Source organism: Anastrepha obliqua, chromosome 3 (assembly GCF_027943255.1).
Source record: "Anastrepha obliqua isolate idAnaObli1 chromosome 3, idAnaObli1_1.0, whole genome shotgun sequence".
Taxonomy (NCBI): Eukaryota; Metazoa; Arthropoda; class Insecta; order Diptera; family Tephritidae; genus Anastrepha; species Anastrepha obliqua.
This window is the reverse complement of record NC_072894.1, coordinates 49,227,052-49,252,750: the sequence shown is the minus strand read 5'-3', so window position 1 is coordinate 49,252,750 and position 25,699 is coordinate 49,227,052. Positions and strand designations below refer to the sequence as shown.

General features: G+C 38.3%; 2 protein-coding genes across 3 annotated transcripts; one reads left to right on the top strand and one right to left on the bottom strand.

Annotated features, from left to right (window-relative positions):
- The first annotated feature begins 600 nt into the window (after nt 1-600).
- Nucleotides 601-12,701, top strand: LOC129240374 (CLIP-associating protein-like). 2 transcript variants are annotated; one of them, XM_054876135.1, is made up of 2 exons: nt 601-1,095; nt 6,794-12,701. In XM_054876135.1, the coding sequence occupies exon 2, from the start codon at nt 6,884-6,886 to the stop codon at nt 11,351-11,353; it is 4,470 nt and encodes a 1,489-aa protein (XP_054732110.1). In that variant the 5' UTR covers nt 601-1,095; nt 6,794-6,883; the 3' UTR covers nt 11,354-12,701. The 2 variants fall into 2 exon arrangements, with proteins under 2 accessions (XP_054732110.1, XP_054732111.1); XM_054876136.1 differs by lacking the exon at nt 601-1,095 and adding an exon at nt 1,117-1,279.
- A 4,706-nt stretch (nt 12,702-17,407) lies between these two features.
- On the bottom strand, nt 17,408-19,146 carry LOC129242394 (hsp90 co-chaperone Cdc37-like). Its single transcript, XM_054879009.1, has 4 exons — nt 18,933-19,146; nt 18,667-18,870; nt 17,954-18,613; nt 17,408-17,886 (listed from the first exon to the last, which is right to left on the bottom strand). Exons 1-4 carry the CDS (start codon nt 18,963-18,965, stop codon nt 17,599-17,601), a joined length of 1,185 nt encoding a protein of 394 aa, XP_054734984.1. The 5' UTR covers nt 18,966-19,146; the 3' UTR covers nt 17,408-17,598.
- Between the last annotated feature and the right edge of the window lie 6,553 nt (nt 19,147-25,699).

The following is a 25,699-nucleotide window of genomic DNA, read 5'->3' as shown; positions in this document are numbered from 1 at the left end:
TGAATTATTTGAAACTTCGCCGTACTTCAGGCGCTTCAAGCACAGCTGCCACTTGTTCTCATTTCATATATTTTAGTATTGTTCTAATAATTTTTGACAGTTATCGAAGCCAAATAAGCAGAGCCAGTCTACACTCATCGCTAAGGCAATAAGTCGCATGAGCAGAATATAATATATATTTTTGATTTTTTCGCGTTACATGGAGATATTTACAATTAATTTGTTTCATTTGCTAAAAAATGGAGTGAGACAAGACTCTTGTAACACAAAAGATGAAAGGCCCGCGTAAAAAATGCCTGAGATAATTGTTTCGCTTGTGATGAATCACTGAACGCTTATGAAGACAGCGGTTTACGTTCTACTAAAAAATGTGACACTTGAAATAAATGCTAATATTATAATTGTTGCTAATAATATATATAGAAAAAAGCTTTACACTATATTTCCCATCTATATAATAATACACTAAACATCTAGTATTATAATTAAGTTTGTGTAGCACCCTATGCAGCTAAACATGCAACTCTGTTTTTTTATTCATGACTTTCTTCCTGGTTTGCTTTTTGGCATTTTGACGGGCGAAATTGAAAATGACATAATTCTACGAAGAGCGAATAATCTTCCAACGATTCTACGTTTGGGTGAAGAAACAGCGAATTTAAAACTAAAAATAAAACTCGAACGAACTGAAAATTTGTGCAAAAGTTATGGCAAATTGTGAAGAAATAAAAAAATATCATATGCTTCGAATTAGAAAGTAAAATTTGGTAATTAATAGCAAAACAGTTTAGTGTCGCTGCTGCATCTGCGTCATTCGTTGGAAAGCCCGAGCAGAGAAGCAGCGAGAAACGAATTGAGCGATAAAACAAAAAAGAGTGAATAAAGTGCGTGTGAATGTAAGTGCTTGTTGGGTGTTGTTTTTGCTTGTGAGCTATTTGAACTACGGTAAAAGAATTAGCGGATCTTGAAAAGGAAAGAAAGGAGATATCAAACAAATACAAAATCGAGAAAAGCTGAGCAGGGAATTACTGCGCAAAGCAGAAGCCGAGAAGAGCAGTGAAAGAGAGACGAAAAAGACATTGGAATTTGTTAATTGTGAGTATATACAGTAAAAGCAACAGCAGACGTTTTAGACATCGAATACGGCAAATAACGATACAGAAAAGTACATAAAAGTTATCAAAAAAGGAAAAAAAATCTTAATACAATAATTAAAATGTAGTCTTGAAAGTGATCTTCATTTTCCCGGTTGGAGCAATAAATGTATTTCTTGAAATAGGTGTGTAGTAAAAGTGAAAAATTTGCAGGCATTCTTCAAGAAAAGGTATAATCTGACGAATCGACCAAAGTGTCAACCAAGAAGAGAGCAAACGCCCTGCAGGTTCCGGACGTATAAAAGCTACTCTACGGTGGCCCTACTGGAAAATCAATTTTTCCTTATACACACATATGTATATTGTTTGAGGGGAAGGGTGAAAGTAACAAAATTTAACGACAGAATAAATAGCAACCACCCAACCAGAGAATTTTTCACCAAAGTGTTGGGCACTCTTTGCTGATGTTTTGCAGCCTTTACCGCTGCCACATTATTATTATTAGCTGGATAAACATATTTTAGCTTTTTAGGTACTGATGAGTTTGAATACAATCAAAAATATTATATTACGTCCAACACCTAAGGCCAAATTTATTAAATTGATTGTTGAAAGTGCGCAATAGAAGTATGAAAATCGTTATGCTTATGAGAGTTTAATGTGTCATAGATATAAATATGTTTGTATAAGCTCTCGACTAGCAACCGGTGGGGGCGATGAGACAACATCGCAATGGTGAAACTTGGCGCACGCATTTATATACGCACATATACATATATCTCTATTAGCACGAAAGCATTCGCTTGTGGGTCTCACTGGCGGCTATAACAACAATGTTGTTCAGTGCTCGTTCAATTGAAATCAATTTGGAGTCACTCTGACATTTCTTTGGCTAATTGTCAACGCAGCGCGTGCGGTGATATTTTCCCTGCACTTTCAACAATCACCAACTCTCAAGCAGTGCTACAGTTGGGGATACATGCCGGCTACGATTGCCAATTTTCATTTTTTTCACAGAATTTAAGTGGAAACCATTTAACAAAACGGTGAATATAAATAGAAAATTGCGTATGCATGCAAAGTTGTGACGATCATCGCAGGTGACGTCGATAACGCTGGCAACGTTTTCATTTTGTACCTCTTATATTCCTATACCCTCAACGGATTCAGTGGCGAATGTTGACTTTGATATTCCAAATTGCCACAGAACGAGGAAGAATTCGACTCAAGTTCAATCGATTCGACGCCGGTCTGGTGCATTTACCTGGTTAAAGTCAAATCGAACTCTCCTTGTAGGTTATATTCAAGGCGAATTGAGGATTCTATCATTCTTGGGTTATATTAACGAAAATAGTTTATAATACAGTTGAAAGCAATAAAAAAGGAGCGCAATCGCTTGCACAAATTCAATGTAAGTTTCCAATAATATGATTGGACTTTTATATTTTTCATTTTTTTATTATGTTTTATTATTGTTAGGTTTATATCAACAGCATTTGTAGGGTATAAAGTTGTCTTTACCCTTTGTTTTTAGTTCGTTTATTTGTGCCGCCTTTGCTTTGGCAATTGGTTGGTTTTGTTGATTGCGATAGAGATTTTTACAGTGTTTTCCATTTCACTGCTCATATTGTGCTTGTCTGCCTTTTATTCTTACTAACCTAGCAGGCAGTAATAATTTTTCATACAAGTAAAAGAAAAATAATAATATGAAGAAGAATGAAAACGGAACGTAGCAAATGTGCAAAACAAATCGATTATTGTCGCTGGGAGTATCGCCATACAAATTTTATTTTACTTCAATAAGTAAATTAACATGTAAACATTAAGGGGCTCAGCGGAGACAGACCGGCTTTAGAAAATATCAAACAGAACGAGTATGCAAGTACATATGTATATGTACAACTCTTAGATATCCCCTAGTTTATAAAAAAAACGTCAGAGCACACACCTTGTAACCACCTCTAAAACAACGACGGAGAATAAAAAAATTAAAGACAATTGCTGCTCCACAGCCGGTGGTTCTCTTTTTGCTTGCTATATTCTGTTATTTTGCTATAGAGCCGCAAGAAAGATGATTCACTAACCAAAATCATCCGCTCCCACACTCTCGTCATATGGTTGTCAATTTGGTGGGTCGATGTCAGCTTTAGTAACATTTATTTGTATTATGTAGTAGTCAAAGTTAAAGCGTGTTAATGTTAAAAAACATTTTTACTTCAAGCATTTTACGGGACACACATTCAATGTTGCACCAACGTGAAGTTGTGATTTCCAACGCCATTGGCATTGTTATATATGTAAGGAAAGGTGATTTTTGTCACTCACTATTACCAGTTTTCTTTTATTTTTGTAACAACTGAAAGTTGTAATAATTAATGTAAGATGTGGTATTAGTGTCATTTTAGAGGCTTTGATGTTTAATTAATTCTTCAATGCTTAAGAAGATATTCAAAACATCCATTGTCGTTTCGACTCCTTGAGCATTGATATTGGACAACCTTATGAAAGATACATATAAGGTAAACATTGTGTCGTGGAAATAAAATTGCAAAAAATTTAAAAAGTAACACGATATGAGGTCATAATTCAGAGTTGTTGTGAGTTTCTTCGTGTGTTTTATTGAGAATAGGCTTACATAGGAGTATGATTTTATGTACGTATGTACATATGTTAAGTACTCTGCTTCTCATAAGTGATTTTGTTCCAAGTATTTGCGCTGCTGACAGCTGAAATTTCGAAGTCGGGTTTAACCGGCTATGACCCAACTTAAAACTATTTATTAAAGGAATTTGTTAAACAAATCATGTGAATTTTTAACTGATGTTTTTTGCCTTTCTTCGAGTTTAATTTCTGCTTTTTACAGCCGCAAACTTTTTCAAATGTATTTTGTAGGTCTTTGTTGAATTAAATTTTACTCCATTTTCGCAGTTGCCAGTGGAAATCAGATATTTATGTGGTATACTTTAAAACTGTTTAAATATCCAAGTTATTTGAGTTTCAGTTTGTTACCGTTAGATCATGGACTATATCTTTATTGAAGAGTGTATAGCCTTTCTTGTAAAAAAAAAATTTAACGAATGTTCAAAATTTTAACCTCTCCCAATGCGAACAACTTTTGACTACTAACTATGGCAAAAATGTTGCATTTTTCGTTTGAGAAAATAGCAAGAAGAATGAAGCTTCCACAATTATAAATTGAACAATTGATAAAGGGTTTTCCAATAAGAGGTGTTATTCCCGTAAAAGATCAATGGTTTCGTTGCTTTTGTGGCATGTAGCGCCATCTTGTTGAAAATAAACGTTGTCCAGATCAATGCATCCAATTCCGGGCATAAAAAACCGTTAATCATCTCTCGATAGCGCAATCCATTCCCCGTAACTGTTGCTCCAGCTTCGTTTTCGAAAAAGTAAGGTCCAATGACTCCGACGGACCATAAACCGCACCAAACAGTCACACGTTGAGGATAGAGAGGCTTTTCAACAATAACTCTAGGATTTTCTGAGCCCCAGTTCCGACAATTTCGCTTGTTGTCGAACCACCGAGGTGGAAATGGGCCTCATCCCTCAAGATGATTTTTCGATGGAATTCCGGATCATTTTCATGCATTTCAACGACCTGATCAGCAAGGGCACGACGTTGTTGATGATCATCCGGCTTGAGTTTTTGTGTTAACTGGACTTTATAAGCCTTAAGACCCAAATCTTTATATAAAATACGGTGTAATGACGTTTGTGGAATGCCTAATTCTAAAGAACGGCGAGGAATGGACAAACCTTGGTTTTCTTTAACACTTTCGGCTACAACAGCAATATTCTCGGTTGTTCTTGAGCGACATGCACGGGCTTTATTCTTCACATCACTAACTTGTGCCAATAGCTCGAATTTTTTCACCAATTTCTGTGTTGCGGTCCGACAAGGTGCTTCACGATGACCCAAAAATGTTCGAGTTTTACGAAACGTCTCTGCCAATTTTCACCATTTTTATAGCGAATTTTAATAATTTCATTTTTATTAATGGCGTAGTTTCAACTTGTCAAATATCAAAAAATGACAGCTTCAAAAGTGACATCTACTGAAATAGCGGACTATTTAAAATAGCACCTGTTATTGGAAAACCCTTTAGTATATGCATATGTATATTTATTGAATATAATAAAATATATTTTGAATAGAATATAATATATAATGAATAAATAAAATATATAATGAATATAATGAAATATATGAATATCTGTTTGAAACAATAAAATCTTGACAATTTTACCCAAATTATCCGGATCAAAGTGTATTAAACAAAGTAAAATCAAAATATAACATATTTATTTTCAATATGTGTCTTCGACAATAGTTTTGTCATGACATTTATCCAAGTGCTGGTAGAAACTTTAGATTTAAAAGTTGCTCATATAGTGGTTATTTTGATAGTTACAGCTCCTTGCCGCTGGAAATGCTGACAGAAAGTCGGTAACATATTACAGCGGAACGAAATGAATCACTTTACCTTTGAACAACATTGAGAAATATTCCAAGTTTATTTCCAAAGTAAAGATTGTGTAACCCAAACCGAGTGTTTAGTGAAAAGGAGTCAAAGTCATGTTTTCTGACGAAGCGCTTTTTCATCTCGGCGGTTATGTTAATAAGCACAACTGCCGCTTCTGGCGATCGGAAAATCCGCACGAGAGTAGTCCTAAGAGAGTGACAGTTTAGTGTGGATTTCAAAGCGGTGGCATCATTGGCTAATTTTTATTTAAAAATGCTGCCTTAAACGCGATTTCGGTCAACGGTGAGCAGCGCAGAGGCTGGATAAAGGATTTTTTTATGGCCGGAAATTAAAGACACTTGGACAATCTTTGGGTAAAAAGAATATACATTCAATCGTAATCTTTCTATAATAATTTAAGCCTCATAGAAAAAAACTTTAACTTTGTTATTGACTCGGACCGTTCTCCACATTTTCGTCTAGCTCACTAACGGTAGGCCCAGGAGACTTGCCGTTTCGATCGGTTGGGTCCAGAGGGGGAGGGGTGTTAGATGAGTGGTTTGATGGTGCATATGAAAAAGTGGTTAGTGTAGTCGGGGTCAATTCTGGATAAGTAGGAGTTTAACTGCTACAATATTTAGAATGTAGTTATGCCAATATGCCGATAACTGCGTTCAGGGGTCGGGATCTCGTCGCCGTAGTTGAAGAGGCGCGTCAGCCTGGGAGACGACTCAGGCTCAAGTAGGTGTCTGCAAGGGTGAAAACTTTAGTTAGTATTAAGCTTTTCCTTTCTTGATTGGCGCTATAAACGTCTAAGCGATTTTAGACAAATCATATTCATCTCAATTAGCTAAACGGGCGACTTACCTAACATAGTTAATCGTGCCATTTTTCAACAAAAATCAACAAATATAAGAATTTTTTACCTTTTAATTGTCAAATAAGTATAGGTAAGATGGTTGGGTTGGTTGGTTGGGTCAGATATTGATTTCACTTTTTTAGTACACTTCAGAACGTATTAAGTAAAGCTTTCAATAAAAAATAAAATGAATATTTTCAAAAACATGCCGTGAACAAAGAAATAAGATTAAACTTCACATATTTCCAAATGCTTCCAAATTTTCCAGTCACTACAATCTTTATTGTTTATTTTGTTCTACTCTCTTTAAAACAATTCCAACTCATCATGCTAATATTATTTCTAACTTATCTTTTCAGCATAAATAAAGATAGAGATAGGCGGCGCGTTGCCGTTGCCGCACACTATTTATTTCTCTTACAAGAACCCAACACTGCAAAAACTCAAATATGGCGTATCGCAAACCTAACGATTTAGATGGCTTTATACAAATGATGCCAAAAGCGGATATGCGAGTTAAAGCTCTGCTCGCCGAAGACTTGGTCACATTCCTAAGTGATGAGGCGAACTCGATTGTCTGCATGGATATGGGCATGCTTGTGGATGGACTGATGCCTTGGTTAACTGGCAGTCATTTTAAAATAGCACAAAAATCATTAGAAGCATTTTCAGAACTGATCAAAAGGCTTGGACCTGATTTTAATGCGTACAGCGCAACCGTGCTGCCACATGTGATAGATCGTCTGGGCGACAGTAAGGATACAGTACGTGAGAAAGCCCAGTTGCTATTACAGATTGTGATGGAATACAAAGTGATCTCACCACAAGCCACCATTGATAAATTAGCGGTCGCTTGCTTCAAACATAAGAATGCTAAAGTACGTGAAGAGTTTTTGCAGACCATTGTGAATACATTGAACGAATACGGCACATCGCAATTGAGTGTGCGCACCTACATACAGCCTATCAGTGCTTTGCTAGGCGATCCCACAGCAACGGTGCGGGATGCGGCTATGCAGACATTAGTAGAAATCTATAAGCATGTAGGCGATCGCTTGCGTGTGGATCTCCGCAAAATGGATGATGTGCCCGCTTCGAAATTAGCTGTGCTAGAACAAAAATTTGATCAGATCAAAGCGGAGGGTCTGTTGTTGAAGTCGGCTCTTCTAACTAATCCATCCGTCAATAATGGGCACGATGAGTCAGATAATGTGAGTGTTCGTGATCGCCCGACGAAAATTGTTAAACGTACTATATCTGCATCAACACGAAATAAGCCAAGTAGCGCGGATTCAAGCGCAAGTGGTGATGCCGGCGCCGTCACAATGGAAATATTTGAATCTTCCTTCGAAATTGTGCCACAATTAACTATATTTCATCCAAAAGACATGGACGACATTTACAGGAATATTATCGTTGTTATTAGTGATAAGAATGCCGATTGGGAGAAACGCATCGATTCGCTAAAGAAAGTGCGTTCACTCTTAATGCTGAATATCCATTCACAACCCCAATTCGTGGCGCAGTTAAAAGATCTTTCAATTCCATTTATCGACATACTGAAGGAGGAGTTGCGTTCACAAGTAATACGCGAGGCGTGCATTACAATCGCATATATGTCAAAGACATTGCGCAACAAACTCGAGCCGTTCTGTTTGGCTATTTTAGAGGCACTTATCAATTTGATTCAAAATTCGGCTAAAGTAATCGCCTCATCATCGACAATCGCTCTAAAGTACATTATCAAGTACACCCATTCGTCGAAAATAATTAAACTCGTCACCGAGACACTGCTGCAAGCAAAATCGAAAGATATACGCGCCGCTTTATGTGAGATGCTTTGCTTGATGTTCGATGAGTGGCAGACGAAAACTATGGAGCGGTGTTCTCAGCAACTTCGTGATGTGCTCAAACGATCAATAAGTGATGCAGATAACGAGGCACGTCGTCATTCACGTCGAGCTTATTGGAAATTTCGGCGGCATTTCCCCGATCTTGCTGACCAGATCTATACAACGCTAGACATTGCGTCACAACGTGCGCTGGAACGAGAGCGAGATGGTGGTAATGTGCTCATCGAAGCTGAGCGTCGCTCTGCAGCTGCGACAACACGTTTCCAGCGTTCACCAGGTTCACTACAAAAGCCAGCGGCTGGAATGCGTAGTGTGTCTGCAGTAGACACTGCTGCTGCCCAACGTGCCAAAGCACGCGCACAGTACTCGTTTTATCCTCGTAAAAAGTTAAGCACTGTTAGCAGCACTGCTGGAACAGTCAGCAGTACAGGTCCTGCAGCAACGGGATCTTTACCGCGTCCACGGTATATGGGAGGTGTCACTCCGGCAGCCGCAGCTACAACTGCGCAGTCAAATGTAGGTATTTCGCCGCGTACTCGTGGCCGCGCTGGAGTATCGCAGTCGCAGCCTGGATCTCGATCCACCTCACCCAGTTCAAAACTGCGAGAACAATACGGATATAGACCTATAACAGGTACTATACCTAAAAAGGCCTCCGGTATACCGCGCTCATTGACCAGCTCGCGGGAAACCAGTCCCACACGCGTTGCCATGAAACGGAGCATTTATTCGACAAATAGCTCAATGGGTTCAGCACGACGGACACCTGAGCGCAGTAATTCGCGTCCACTAACTGCGACACGAATTTTACAACAGAGTCGTGAGGCGGAAAACGCACTGGCCGACGCGCTTTCACCGGAAGGAGAACGGACTATAGATTATGGCGAGTATTCGCGTGGATACACGGCTGGTTTGAGAATGGGTCGAAAGTTGTTGTCGCGCGACGAGTCCGACGACTCCGAGGCATCGTCGGTGTGTTCGGAGCGGTCGTTTGATTCGTCAATGACACGCGGCAACAATTCGAACTATTCATTGTCAGGTTCACGTAACCGGCTTGACTGGAGCTGCACACGTGCACCATTCGACGACATCGACACTATCATACAGTACTGTGCTTCGACGCATTGGTCCGATCGTAAGGACGGCGTTATCAGCCTAACTCAGTACCTGGACGATGGCAATCAGTTGACAGCGCAACAACTACAAGCTGTTTTAGACATGTTCCGTAAACTATTCATGGATCCACACACTAAAGTGTATGCACTCTTTCTTGATGCTGTCACCGAGCTGATACAAACGCATGCCAATGAGCTTCATGATTGGCTGTTCATATTATTGACGCGGTTATTCAACAAACTTGGCACGGAGATGCTCAACTCAATGCACATTAAGATCGGCAAGACGCTACATATAGTACACCAATATTTCCCTACCGATCAGCAGCTCAGGGACGTCTTCCGCATACTCGCCGACACGGCGCAAACTCCTTGCACGAAAACCAAGATAGCCATATTGAAATTCCTCACTGACTTGGTGACCAGTTACTGCAAGTCCACCGATTTTCCCTCCGACGATGGACCATTGGCGGTTGATAAAGCTGTACTGAAAATTGTTCAACAAGCTGGTGATCCTAAGAGCAAGGATCTGCGTGATCAAGCGCGTAAATGTCTTATCGCGCTCTATAATCGCAGCACACCGCAGATGACTAAGTTGTTGTCTAGCCTACCCAAGGGTTATCAGGATACTGCAAAGGCCATTATACAGTCACATTTGCGACGCAATAGCACTTCCGGCACAAATTCACCATCCTCACCACATTCAAGTGCCAGTCCCAAGTTACAGAGCCCATCGCTTGGTCCATTTTCGTCACTGCAGCCACAATTTAATACTAGTCCCCGCTCGCGGCAGTCGTCAGTCGACCACGAACTCTATTCGGAAGCTGATGTACAGCATAATATCCATAAAACTTCGGAAGAGATACGAAATTGCTTCGGTGTAGGTGTCGGCATTGAACCGGTCTCTAATAATACTCGTCAGTATCATTCGCTCTCGAATGCCAACGGCTACAATGGCTACGTGCACGACCAGCAAGACTCGTGCGCTTCTTCCAATTCAAAGACCCAGTCAGCCACCACAACCGAATCGAACACACCCGAAAGCACTACAATGCGCTTAGACGCAAATTTGTTAGAACAGCACCAACGTATGACTACAAACGTTGGACTCTCTTCTGCAACAACTAACTCCAATACAGCTGTGGTAAGTGGAACGACACATCACGGTTCACGTTGCAATTACACGGTCGCATCGAATGGTGAACTTGTGCTCGAAAGCGGCTTAACCGAAAGTGAAATCATACGCGTGGCATGTGCACTAAAAGTAGATATGCCAGTGGAGCAACTTCAGCAAGGGCTCGCCAATTTGGAGATCTGCATTAAAGGTGGAAACTGCGAGTTACCGAACAAACATTTCCGCGCCATCATGAAGATGTTGCTAGGACTGTTGGATTCGCAAACAGCTGATGTGATGATTGCCGTGATAAGTGTGCTCGGCAAGATAGTGCGCAGCACGAAAATGAAGGAAACTTGGATTAACTTCCTCGAACTAATATTGCTGCGTATAATAAACTGCTACCAGCACAGTAAGGAAACAGCGCGTGAAATCGATTTGATCATACCACGAATCGTATCATCGTTGCCACTGAACGCCACCATCAATATTGTAAATCCTGTCATTGCGACTAGTTGTTATCCGATGAACTTATGTGCCGTCAAATTGCTCACAGAGCTGGCAGACCGTCACGGTTCCGAGCTAACCGAATTTCATTTAGATAGCATTTTTCCGAATCTGGCGCGCCTCACCGATGACAGCGAATCAATGGTGCGGAAAGCTGCTGTTTTTTGTATTGTCAAACTCTACATAGTGATGGGCGAGGAAAAGGTGAAGCCGAAGTTGTCGGTGTTAAATCCAAGCAAAGTGCGCTTGCTCAACGTGTATATAGACAAGCAGCGCGGCAACAGTGGCGGTGGCAGTTCAACGAAAAATTCATCAGCATCATCGTCATGATTGCGTCGTGCACAGACGACGCGTGAAGAAGTGGAAACAGACGGACGGCAATTGCAACAACAATAACAATACCAGCACTAAAAAGAAGACGGTAGAACACTACGGCAGTGAGCCCGTTGTTATGGTTTGGCCAAGGGCCGTCGACTGTGGGTGGTGTGTATGTGTACGTACGTATAGTATTTGTTGAAATTTTATTAATGTAGGTAAACGCATTAAATGCAATACTATAACACAAAAAAATGCAACTTGCAGTGGTGTCAAAGTGGAGTTAATGGAATTGGTAGCGAAGTTAATTTTTTCTCAGAGCCTTTACTTAAAAAACAAAAAAAATATAAATATAATTGAAAATGTTGTATACGTATTTAGCGCAATCGTTAGTTTATGTGACGGGATAATTTCAAGTGACTGTAACTGATAATTACAGTACTACTTATTTGTCTGTATGTGTATATAGTTTAGGTGTTAAAAAATCGTCAGTCACAAAAAAGTGAGCAGTAATGTTCGTATTTTGTTCAAAATTGTTAAGCAACAACTAAAATTATTTGTTGAAACAATAAGAGCCAGTCTTTTTCCAAAATTCCATTGCATTTATTCGCGAGTTATATTCGACTCCACTTTGGCTAAAGCGTAAAGGCATATGTTATAAAAGACGCCTTGGCGAGTTCGCATTTGAAATTTAAATATGTATTTGCATACTTTTGCTTACAAAACCAAAAAACAAAAAATGTAAATTTACACACAAAAACCTATTAATTAATTGATAACTAAATGTAATTTGTTAGTTATAATTATATTTAATTAATACGAATGGTAAAACAACAAAACAACTAAGCTGGAAATTATTTATCTCGCACATTCTTCTCCCCTGAACTTATACACTTTTTACATTACTACGCCCATCAGATTTCCTATCAACAAAGCGACAACTAATTTGCAAATTCTTCCTAGCGACCATTCATTCGGACTTGATCTACTAAACTCAAAATGTATCTGTTTGTAAATCCCGTCTTCACACGCCTGTATGTATGTATTGGTTTATAATTTCCCCTACATCACTATTTTTAACTGTGTTTTAAATGTTTAGTTTTATGATTTCGTAATTTCTTGCATATTTTGCGCTTTTTTTAACCAACACTCTTTAATTACTTGTCTTACATGTAATTATAAGTTTAATGATTTTCTAAAAACTATATTTCGACATTTTACACAAACGAATACATTGATGTTAAATGCATACAAGTAATAAAAATATATTTAGTTTTTAGTTGCTCTAATCCTACATCTAAGTTATATGCATACTTTATTAACTTATACAATATTTTAGTAAAAGTGGAAACTTTCGTGTATTTTTTGCAAGAAAAAATTATTAAGAAGTAAATAAAAGTAACTTAACCGAAAATATTCAGCTATAACTTTTTCCTCTCCCGTGGACAAAATTTTAGCTTAGCAAAACGTTTTCCAAAATGTGAAAATGCGTTGTGTTAGCGTTAGAAAAACGAAAAAGTTAGGGTTATAACTAAGTAATAGAACAAGGGAATCTACTATCATTTACTTCAGCCGGCTTGGTAGCGTTTTTTATATTCCCATTCATGCAATGCATATTTAATCTTGATACTCTTGAAATATTGAAATAAGTGCAGCATCAGATCTTTGCTTGAATGCAGTGCTTCATAAAAAATACTAATAACACAAGTGTAAACAAAAAAATATATATACATATAGTATATATAAACAAATAGAGAAAAATTAAGCAGTAATAGATAATATACACAATATAAGTAATGCAAATAAATTAAAACTAGAAATATATAAATACGTATTTAAATTTCGTTATACACTTGATATTAATATATATGTATGTACATGAGAAAGTAATTCGAAAGATCCAAGAATTAAAGCTAAATAGTATGCAACACGTTAATAATAACAAAATACAATATATATGTATGTAAAAACAACAAAAGCTCTAGTAGAAATGGCAAACATATAACCGAATTAACTATACGCTAACGCGCCATGTGTACGAAGGAAGCGCATTTTAATGTAATTGGAAATTATTTATAACAATTGATAAATTCAGACACACAAATTTGAAGTGAGAAATCATTAATAAACAAAAAAAAACATTAATATGCGAGGTAAACAAATATTTAGACTAGCTTAGTTTTTCAAAATAATTGAAAATTTAATAAACAAACAATATTAAAAAAAAAACTAATTTACTACTTTGTTCTTGGGGTATTGTGTGAACGCACGGTGGGCTTGAACATGAGATAAAATAAATAACTAAATAATTGTCGCGTACACTTCTGTTAGGTGTTTGGTCGAGCTCCTCCTCCTATTTTTCGTGTGCGTCTTGATGTTGTTCCACAAATGGAGGGACTTTCAGTTTCAAGCCGATTCCGAACGGCGGATATTTTTTATGAGGAGCTTTTCCATGGCAGAAACACACTCGGAGGTTTGCCATTGGCTGCCAAGGGACGACCGCTATTAGAAAAACCTTTTCTATTGGATAGGGAAATAAGTTTCCGTCCTTTCTTAGCCAAAGTTAAGAATTATTTAAACAGTTAAATAAATAAAATGATATTATGTGAAAAGTGTGCCATTGGAAGCTACAACTTTACTTCATCTTCAGGCAGCATACGGATTCCTCAGATGAAAAAAAACGAGTTCGTGATAGATTCATTGAGCCAGTTTGCGATGATCTCTTAAGAAGTGAGCCGCTCTCCAATAAGGGTTGACTGGATTGATCGGAACAGATGGTAATCCTAAGGTGCATTGTCTGAGGAATACGGCGGATAGGGCAAGATTTCCCAATTCAGTCCCTCTAAATATTTCTGGACCGGGCGTTGTCATGCAGCAAAATCAGTTTGTCATGCCTACCGTCCCATTCCGCCTGCTTTTCGTTGAATTCGATTCAAACGCATTAGCTGCAGGCGGTAACGATGTTGTTGTTGTTGTAGCAGTAACTTTGCCCTCTCAGTGTAGTGGAGTCACCAGTTGTCTTCGTATGGCTCATGTAAAGGTAGGCCCTGGAAACATACTGTTTCGATAGGTTGGGTCCAGATGAAGAGGGGTGTTAGATGAGTGGGGAGCCTTCACATGCCGGAAATATGTTTAGTATGTCGGGTCAATTCTGGATAGGTACAGTATCCAGAAGGTAATTGTGCCAAGGTTACGCGGGACACTCGGGGGAAGTTGGAGCTCTTCGTCTACAATGCGTGGTGGTTGGACTCCGATGACGGCACTCGGGGGTCGAGAGCTTAAGAAGGTGGTAAGAATCTCCCGATGAATGTCATTAATTGTCTGTCTGTACACTGTCCAATCCAGTAGTTGTCGGTTTGTTTTGTCCTGGATCACGTTCGCGTAATAGAGGAGGTGCCTTCTAACATGCTCAGGCTCAAAGAGGGGTCTGCATGGGTGGGACCTGCGGCAACACCCTAACAAGAACTGCTTGGTGAGCAGTTAATTGTGCACCTTTACAGGGAGCATATGGGCCTCGTCGTGTAGATGTTGAAGTGGAGACATCAATAGACACTATGTCGCAATCCTAATGGCAGTGTTTTGACAAGTCTGTAGCTTCGCCCACTGCGAATCATTGGTTCCAGGCGACCAGACAGGCGCATCATAGTTTAAGACCGGCAGGCCTATTGCCTTAAATGTCGATAGCGACATTTCTTTGTCTTTGCCCCAAGTGCTGTCGGCAACCGATTGGAGAACCTTGTTGCGATTTTAGACTTTAGTGGAGAGCAAACTGTCGAAGGTAACTCCCAAGATTTTGGGGTTATTAACAGTCGGAATTCATGTGTCGTCGACTTTTTCCTTAAGTTACAGTTTTATCTCCTTTGCCCAGGTGGTGAAGATAGTCGCCTTAGGTCTAACGCTACTAGGACAGTCCTCTCGCAAGGACGGTTTTGGTTGAGCCCGCGCGTTATCTGAGTGTTTATCACTGTGCACTCTTCGGAAGCAATGCTGGGGTGACGCTGGATCAGTTGTTTCGTGTAGAGTGGGAGTAGAAAGGTTTGAAGAGTCTTCACTACTGGGGATAGGAGAGTTATCGGAGGATAAGAATCCCCTTGGTTGGCGGGTTTCTCAGGTTTCAGTAGTGAGACCACTCTCCCTGATTTCCACTTGTCAGGTATAACGGGAGTGGCCACGGATATACGGATATATTGAAAACCCTTGTGAGGTACTCTACTCCCAATGGACCCTAGAGCACCTGCTTCTGCTGGGAAATTGGGACGTATGTCTTGGATCTTCCCAGCAGGTATGTAACGAGCTGCAGCACCTGTGTACACCTTGCGGAATGCGCGCTTGCATTCGATGATAATGGTCAAGAGGTCTGATTTAAGCGATAGCATTGGTCGCCAGGTTATGATATTTATCAGACCAGCGCTAGCAATTGTTATGTCAGGCTCGCTGATGCAATTGTCCACTACCCTGGTGGGGGCGTCGTTTTTTTTTTTGTTTTTGTAGCAGCTTACTAAACCCTGTCGATGTAGTACCAGTCGTCTTCGTCTAACTCATTTAACGGTAGACCCAGGAAACGTGCTGTTGCGACAAGTTGGGAGGGGGGTGTTAGGTTAGACAGGGCTAGTTTACTGGGGCGGCAGTCCTTGGTCGGGAAAAACCCCCGAGTCATTCCGGTAACGTAGAACCGGCTGCCATGGGAATGGTGGGGGCGTCGTAGTTTACTGTGCTGAATGTCGAATCGTCTATCTGCTCTGCCAATTGATGGGCCCTACGATCGTTTGGTAGGCTTGAATGCCAAAGATCGGTATGCGCATCGAAGTCACCTACAACCAATCACCCCTGATAAGCGCAGAGAATATCAGAGTGATATCATGCCGGGCAGCAGGTGACAGGGGTATATCTATATTAAAAATTTCGAGCTCAGCATCGCCTGACCGGACAGCTATACCTTGACATTCTAAGGTGCAGTCCCTGCGGTGGATGCCTTCATCGATGAGACGATGCTGTACTGTATGGTGGACTATGAACGCTATGCCTCCACCGTTGTCTCGCTCGCGATCCTTTCTGTGCACGTTGTAGCCATCCCTGGTGATCAGAGAGGAGTTAGCGTGCAGTTTCATCTTTTCGACCGCATCTATCTTAACTCCATGACAGCTCATGAAGTCGACGAGTATCTTACTCATGAGTCCGTTGCAGTTGAGTTGGAGGAGCTTGAAACTCCTCGGAGTGCAGTCGTAACTCGGGGAGTGAGGGACGGATGAGGTTGTGTTGGTCCTGCTGTGCGTTCACCTGGCAGGCTGAAACATTTTCGGCGCTTAGGGTTGTCATAACAGATCTAGTTTTCATCGCCAGTGACAATGCGATGCAGGAAACCTTTTCTTTTCTGCTGTTCAAGAAGCATCTCAACGCCACCAAACGTCTCTCGATATCCCTCCTTCAATTGATGTGGCACCCAGTTACCTGCTTTCTGTACCATTCCCATCGCAAACGTTTATCGACGGTTCATCTGCCAACATCCAACTCTTCGCGATCTTTATCACTCACGTCGAAATTGCCTCTTTGGAAGCGTCGAAATCACTCTTTACAAGTTGTGTTCCCCTACATGTATGGGGAATGTTTATGTCGACACCACAACAACCCCATCGGACATTGCTTCATCGCGGTTATGGAATCCGATTTGAGTTTCGATTAGGTGTCTAAAATACACTATAATAAAAATTGAATTGAGAACTTAGTTTTTTTAAGAGCAATTTTAATTTATTGAGAGCGATTTCAAAAGGAACTTAAATCTAAATACATACGTATAAATAACTCGAAATAAATGTTATTTAAAGTAGTCAAAAGAAATAATGCAGCATGAAATGTAATGTATTCAGTATGACTCTTTTTGTTACAAATGAATGCATAGTACAAATTGGTGTATAAACACTTGAAATTAATACATTGGAATATTTTGTTACGACAGCTGAGAATTACATAGCGGAGTAAAGATGCTGGGATATGACATTACAATATATATCTTGAATTTTTTTAATATTAACAAAATATTTTTTATTCTAACTTTAGGAAAACCACTTCAAGTAGATTACAGGTATGTGTGTGAAATCAGCAACTTTACTGTAACATTTGCAGTTTTTCCCTACAAGTATTTATAAATTATGCACTATTTTTATACATATTAAGTATTAATATCTAACTCTCATTCACCTGTAGGCATAAAATTTTACATAATTTTTCAATGCTATTTTTAAAGTTCATTATTTCAACTACAATCAATCCAAATCATTAGTATTAACGCCGGTGTAGACAGGCTCTTCCACTGTTTTATCGAATTTACCATCGCTGGGCTCACTCTTGTTTATGGCACCGTCCGCTTTTTCAGCCTCCGATTCCCCTTTTTCCTCCTCTGTGGCACCGATTTCAGCATCCCCTGCATTTGGCACCCAAAGACCAGAGTCAACACAACGCTTCATATGGTATTTGGCTTCCTCGACGGGCATTTTGGCAATTGTTTTCTGTAAAAGCTCAATGTCGCGCGATTCAAAGCACTTTTGTAGACTCTGTGTGAAAATCAATATTTTTCCCATCTTGATTTACTTTTGGAAAAGAAATTTTATAGGAACTTACTTCTGGTAGTGTCTCAAACACATCAGCTGGATCCAGTCCACCTGGCCCAAGTCGCGCTTTTCTCTCCTCTTCCTCCGCCTCGGCTAATGCTTCTTTAATTTTCTCCTGTGCTCGTTTCTTAATACGATCTTTGAATGCTTCAATTTCACTTTCAAATTGGTGTTTGTACTCCGGAACGCAGTTTTGAATTTTTGAGAAGAACGAATTCACGCAGGCTCGTGGATCAACCTCTAACTGTTTCGCCAACTCCAACATGTATTGCATACAAATGCACTGATGCGCCACATGTGCCATGAGATCGTGCTTCTCTTCCATTTCCAAATTAATAGCCCAAATGACTAAGTAATTCGCAGTTTCATCGCACACAAGATCTAGATGCTGTTGCAGGAAGCGTTTGGAATCATCATATTTACGAAGCATACCATACTGTTTGCATAATTTTTCATTTTCTTTTACAAATTTCTTCATTCGTGCTTCTTTTTCCTCTTCTGTTAGATTCTCGTCAGGCTTTCGAACAGCCTGTTTATTCAAAACAGTTTTTTCGAAACCGGGTTTGCTGATGGTGTCCACATTCCACGGAGCTTTTTTCTCCTTCTTGATAAGTTCTTCCTCTTGCCGATCGAGTTCTTTGCCTTCCTTTTCAATTTTGTCCAATTCTTTCTAAATATGCACATATTATATAGATATTTTTATAGGAAAAAGTGCATTTTTACCTTGAGTTCTGCCTCTTCTCCTTCTTTCTTCTGTATGCGATCTTTTACATCCATCAAACGTGCTTGATACGACTGCCTTTTCTTCTTAAACTCCTCTTTTTCGTGCTCCATTTCGGCCATGCGTTCGATGCGGGCCTGATGACGCCAACGGAATAGTGAAGGAGTGTCGATGTTGGGGTGTGTGGCATCCTCGTCATCTGAAATCTAATACGGATGGATAATTTGGATGAATCTAAATGCGGCGATAGTATTTTCATTTCACGTACTTCAATGTCTTTCCATTTACTATAGTCTACCATCGTTGTTGTGTATTTGCTTTGATATTTAAATTGTTTTGCTTAAAATCTTGGCAATCAATTCTTTGCAAGAAAATTTATTTTTCTCTCACGACAAACCGCTGGATTTGCTAGAATTTTCTTTTGACGTTTTTGCAAAAATTTTGAAGTTGAAAAGAAAACATGAAATGACATATAAAATGCAAATTAAAGTAGAGAGTTTTTGGATGATGGTTATTTGATACAGCGTGACACAAGTAATTGAAAATTAAAAGGAATAAAAAATTGTGAATTGAATTTTAATTGTTTTATGTTTTGTTCTGATCTATTGTGCCATATTTTTATTAAGTAAATGTTATTTTGCCTCCATTACATTTAAAATTTATTTCAGTCTATGATATAAAAATCTTCCTAACTAGATTATGTAATCACTTAAAAGTCACCTGCCTAAATTACAAATTATTCTACTTTTTCGTGCTTATCTCCCATTCCGTAATTAAAAATCGACATAACTCATACAAAATTTCTATCAAGAAATCTGAGATCATAGAATAATCCTTGATTACCTATTAACTTTTTTTACATACAACCCTGTGTTATCGACAACTATTTTTTCGAATGTAAAGAGATACGTCAAAGGAAAAACTAAATAAAATGCGCGCCGGCAAAGAAAACAGACTTCTGGACATAGTTTCAATAAAATTTTTGTTAAATATTATTAATTATGCATTTAACAGCGCAAATAAATTAACTATTCCTTCTCCTTTTCTGTACTTCATATCGTTAATAATAATTAAACAAACCAAAAACTTCAAAGTAGTCCACCAAACCAATTTCTATGGAAAAAAAATCTTTCAAAACAGTATTGACAGCTGATTGTCAATTTTGCAGATAATCCGTCATATGTGAACGGGTAGATTAATTTCGTGAATTTATTGCTCATTACTGCATGTGTGTGAAATCTTTAGCCTAAAGGTAAATCTTAAGATGAAACTAACAAAAAGCGTGCGTGGAAGTGAAATTCTGTGCTTACATACATAAGTATTTTCATTGTTATTTTTGAAATCGTTATTTGAACAAATTTAGTTTGTTTATTTGTAGCTGTTCCGTCATTAAGGCTGTTTTGCTTAAGAAATGGGGAAAATAACGCCGAATTTTGGCGAAAGTTAGTCGAATCTAGTATACCAAGGCGCATAGAGACCAACTTCAAAAATAATATTACATAAACTTCACATACAAGTATTTCTACAGCACTGCAAGTCAGAAACAAAATACTTATGTGAGCAATGAATTCTGATTTTTTAAAGTATGTTGTGTTTATAAAAAAATAACAGTTATTTTTAATTTATGAATTATTTATGTAGTATTCACCATTAATTTTAATAACTTGTGAAATAATTTACTAGAAATAAATTGTGTGAAAATAAAAAAATTGAGAATTACTTAATCGTCTTCAAATGCAAAATATTCATGTGGGCCGATTCATATTTACTTTGTATTATTATATTAAATATGTATTTTGTGGAAGTGTTGCATTTTTGCTGTTTTCTTACTTTATTCTCATATGAAATATGCAACTAATATGCAACATACGGGGCGTATGACAATATTTTCGTAAAGTCGGCGTATAATCAGGTGAAATTTTTTCGACCAAGGATAATAGAATAAAAAAATGGTTTAGTGGTTAGCTTTAGTAGATCCATAAGTAAAAACACTTTCATCTGGTCGTCAAAATCTGCTCACAGCTGATATCACCTGATTCCAAAACGATCTCTCTGTAACATGACTGCGTAAAAAATGATTAAATTTCATAGAAAATCGTATCAAAAAGTTTTGTAATTAAATTGTGACAGGTTTTACAATTTGCATTTGTTTTTCCTTCACAGTTACGAAGTTCCCTGTCACCAGATGACTTTAGTGTTTTCGACGCAGCATTATGGCATATAGCCGTCAGAACGAATTCGAAAAAAGTTTTAGTCAAGGCGAATATATTGAAGGTGGTATCGATAAATTAGCTAATTTGAGTTTTTTCTTTCGCCGTGTCCATGTGGCTGTCAGCTCGGAATAAAACAAGGCGAATTCATTATTTCTTTCCAACTTTGCCAATACTTTGTTTTGACAATCAAACGTGCAAAACATTGTTGTTGGTCTAGTGCCACCACCTTTAATAAATTCCTCTTGGTTTTAGTGCGAATAGTAAGCGAACCCGAATTGCATTACATGTTACGTAGCATGCGAAGTTATCTAAATATAAATTATACTATTTTGAACGCGCTACGTATACGAGTATTTTGTCATAGTTACTTATCATAAAATAAAATTTCTGGTGTGGTTTTTTGAAAATGCAAAGGACAGGAGTTAATTTTTTTCGGTTTTGAATCAAACATAAATCTATCAAGCCTGTATGTGCTTTTAAAGTAAACGCTGTTTTTAATATGGATTCGTGTTAGTGCCTACAAAATGGGCTGAGGTAAAGGTCGTATTTATTCCAAAGGTAGAGAAAAAACCCGAACAATTGCCTAAATCATACAGACCAATTAGTCTCAGCTCATTTTTCCTAAAAACAATGGAAAAGATAGTTGATCAGTATATTAGGGAAAACAATCTAACTAAATTCCCACTGCATCGACTTCAATTTGCCTATCAACAGGGAAAATCCACTAAGACTGCAATACACAGTCTGGTAACAGTTATTGAAAAGGCTATTGAGTCCAAACAGATAGCTCTATGTGCATTAATTGACATATCAGGAGCTTTTGATAACACTTCCTATGAGGCAATCTATAATGCCCTATATCTAAAGGAGGTACCTGAACCCATCACTAGATGGATAATATTCATGCTAAAATCTAGGACGATCAGCACCGAACTAGGAGGAACAATCAAATCTATTAAAGCTACAAGAGGTTGCCCTCAAGGTGGCGTACTTTCTCCTCTTTTGTGGACTCTAGTCATAGATGAACTTCTCCACAAACTGAATATCCTAGGATTTCACACTCAGGGTTACGCTGATGACCTAGTAGTTTATGTATTTGGCTGGCATGAGGAAACCATTTCGGATCGCATGCAGCAAGCCCTTACAATAATAAACAAATGGTGCACGGAAAAAGGGCTCTCCATCAACCCATCCAAAACAACACTTGTACCGTTTACTAGGAGAAGGAACATAAATCTCAAATGTCCGACCCTTAATGGAACAATACTTCAACTCTCGACAGAAGGGAACTATCTTGGCGTCAGTCTTGACAAAACGCTTGCGTGGAATTCCCATATTGAGAGAGTTACTTCAAAAGCCACAAGGGCATTCTTTGCCTGTACAAGGCTTTTTGGTAATACATGGGGACTAAACCCTAGAATGACCTTCTGGACATTCACCACAGTTGTGAAACCCATAGTCACTTATGCATCCTTAGCATGGTGGCCCAGGGTCAAGCAAAGAAAGGCAGCAAACGAATTAAGCAAACTGCATCGCCTGGTATGTGTTGGTATTACAGGGGCTATGAAAACATGTCCCACGGATGCATTGGGTTGCTCCTGAACATACCACCGCTTCCAATTCTAATTGAAAGGGAAGCTCGCTCGAGTGCCTTAAGATTAAAAGGTATATCTGAACTTAAAAATGGGGATATGAAAGGACATTTAAAGATCTTGAAAGACTTCCTACATAGTCCCATTCTTCATAGGAATGATATACTATCACCCAAACCAATACTCTTCAGGAACTTCCAAGTTATAATTAATGAACGAACAGACTGGAGAACTAACTCTATCACTTTCAAACCTGGCTCCCAGCTATGGTTTACTGATGGGTCCAAATTGGAAAATGGTAGAACAGGGGCAGGAATCAATGGGCCCAAATTCCAGATATCGATTCCGATGGGATCCTACCCAACAATATTCCAGGCAGAAATACATGCCATTGAAATATGTGTGAGAGAATGCCTTAGAAGGAAAATGAAGGTACCCACATCTACATACCTACTTTCAGATAGCCAACCGCCCCAAAAAGCCCTTCTATCAACAACTATCACCTCTAAATTGGTAAATGATTGCCTAAACCTTCTAAATACGTTAGGAAACCTCAACACAGTAACACTATGTTGGATTCCGGGACATGAAGGACATGAGGGAAATGAAATGGCTGATGACCTTGCAAAACAAGGAGCAAATATGCAACTTACTGGCCCTGAGCCTTTCTGTGGACTGACAAAAGGCCACATTAATGAATTCCTTAGAAAATGGGAAAAAAAAACTTGCCGCACACTGGCTAAACTGTGCCGGTCAGCGTCAAGCCAAACTATTCCTAAGTCCCAACAAAGGAATATCTGACAAACTTCTCTCACTAAACAGAGTAGATCTGCGTCTTTTAACAGGATACCTTACAGGTCACTGCAGCCTGAGGTACCATCTAAATAATATTGGTCTATCCGAGACCAATGTCTGCCGCTTTTGCGAAACGGACATAGAAAGCTCAGAACATGTGCTTTGTGAATGTACTGCGTTGGGCAGACAGAGACTTCACCACCTTGGTGGTATCGTAGTATCTCCATGCAATCTTTGGAACAACAAACCCAAAACTGTGCTAAAATTTTTAAAAAGCCTAAAACTCTAGGGTTACAAAATAGGCCTTTCACAATAGATCAGCTCTGGTCGCAGTGCGTAATGGCCTTCTAATAATAATAATAGTGGGATCAGTGCGATGTATTTAAAGTTTTGTGATAGTTTTTTTTAGCTTTTGCAAGACATATATTCAACGTGATATCCAATTCGTTATTTTATGTCGGCGAAATTAAAGTTAAGCAAAATAAAAATTCAGTTAAAGCAAAATACTGGTCATATCGGATAAAATTGGTCAGTGTAGTTAAAAAATATAAAAGTACGACTCGTTCAGAAATTTATACTGTAAAAATGCAAGAAGTTTAAGCGGATGTATGGAATAAAGATGTTTATACTTAAATATTTGACAAAGAAAAAAAATGCAGTGATATTTGTAATTTATTCTTTAATTAATTTATTTTTTCATTTCATTAAACAAATAGTACTAATACATTAAATAACTTTTTATTATGAATAAATAAATTCCTAATTTAGAAAAAGTTGGTATTTTAAGTATTACTTGTTTTACCTAGAGCCTGAAACTGTGGTTAATTTATAGCATTTTAATATTGCAAAATTTATTATTGCATTTCCACATCACCGGTGAGGTTGGAATAAAGGCGCGTTACCGACTGTTTTTGGGTGTTCGGTTTCCCTGGACCCATTTGTTAATCAGCTTTCTTGCAGGGTACTAGGTAACTCCTTGGCGGGGAAATTACTAAATCAAATCAAATTTCTCACTTTCTACATACTTCTACTCTACAAACTATGCATATCACCAAGGTGAATTGAGTATCATTCTTGGTATATCACTGATAACACTCACCTCACCATTTCTCCTAATGAAAGCAATGCATACAAAATTACCCCCAATTGACAGCGTGCGCACGATACATTTTACCATGTTTACTATTTTTCCTCTGAAAACTTTTAATTAATTCAATTATTTTGCAAAACATATACACGTTTGTAAATAGGGTACATCAACATAACTTACCAATTGTAATGTAGTTGGTCTTCATCAGTGATGGATAATTTGTAAAAAAAAGAAATATTTTATTATTTAAGTGTGATTCTAGTAAATATTTAAAATAATATCCGAATGCCGAATGTCAAATTCTTTTCGACGTGCATCCGTCTTACGTCAAGAAGGGTTTCCTTACCTTCTGGCAATAGTACGAAACAATAATCACCCACTACAATTCTTTTTGTTTATATTATATAAATTTATTTCGGACTACAAAATACTTAAAACTACTGTTTTTCATGGAACTGAATTTTTTAAACACACTTTAAATAATTTTTTCCGTAGTTCGCATTTTAATTCATTTTAATTTACAAAACAAAAAAATTAAAGAATTAAAAGTTATAAATGGTATAACTCGACAACTCGTTTCGAAATTTTAAAGACTATAAAACAATTTTACTACATCTTAGAATTTGCTCACAAAATTCTAATTTGGCATAGCAGTCCCGCCAATAGACCAATCACTAACACCATCACACACCTAGGTGCCTATGGACCCACAAGCTTATAACTGAAATCGCACCATGGGTGTCCAGGAAGCACGGCGACGCTGGTTTTTATTTAACGCAGTTTATTAGCGGACATGCATTTTTTCTGTCGAATCTCCACCGTTTTAAGCTGACATATAACCCCTACTATTCACACGATCGAAGATGCAGAGCATTTTACTTTCCAATGTGACGGTTTTCGAGACGAGCGTCAAACAGTGGAGGTGCTACTTGGACACGCGTTGTAGGTGAACAATCTGATACTAGCCCTGTGTACATCAATCAATAAGTGTAATGCTGTGGATTTTACTCTTCATTATATTTTGAATGACCTAAACACAATGGAGCTTCATTCGAGCACTACTATTCAGCCACAGGTTTTTCGGGTTAAATAATAAAACTAATTTTTTGTACTATATGTACGTACACATTTGTATAGAAATGTACATAAACATTAATTCGCCTGCTGGTATGTAGGTATGCATGCTAGTTTAGGTAGAGTCTGTTTGTAATTGTGGGTTAAGGTCACGCTGCTGCCCGACAGGAAGTTGCATCGTCTTCTCATTACAACATTTTTATTCGGAATTCAACTATTGGCTATGAAACTTATGTATTTGTTGACATTAAGAGAGCTTTGTAAGTGTAAA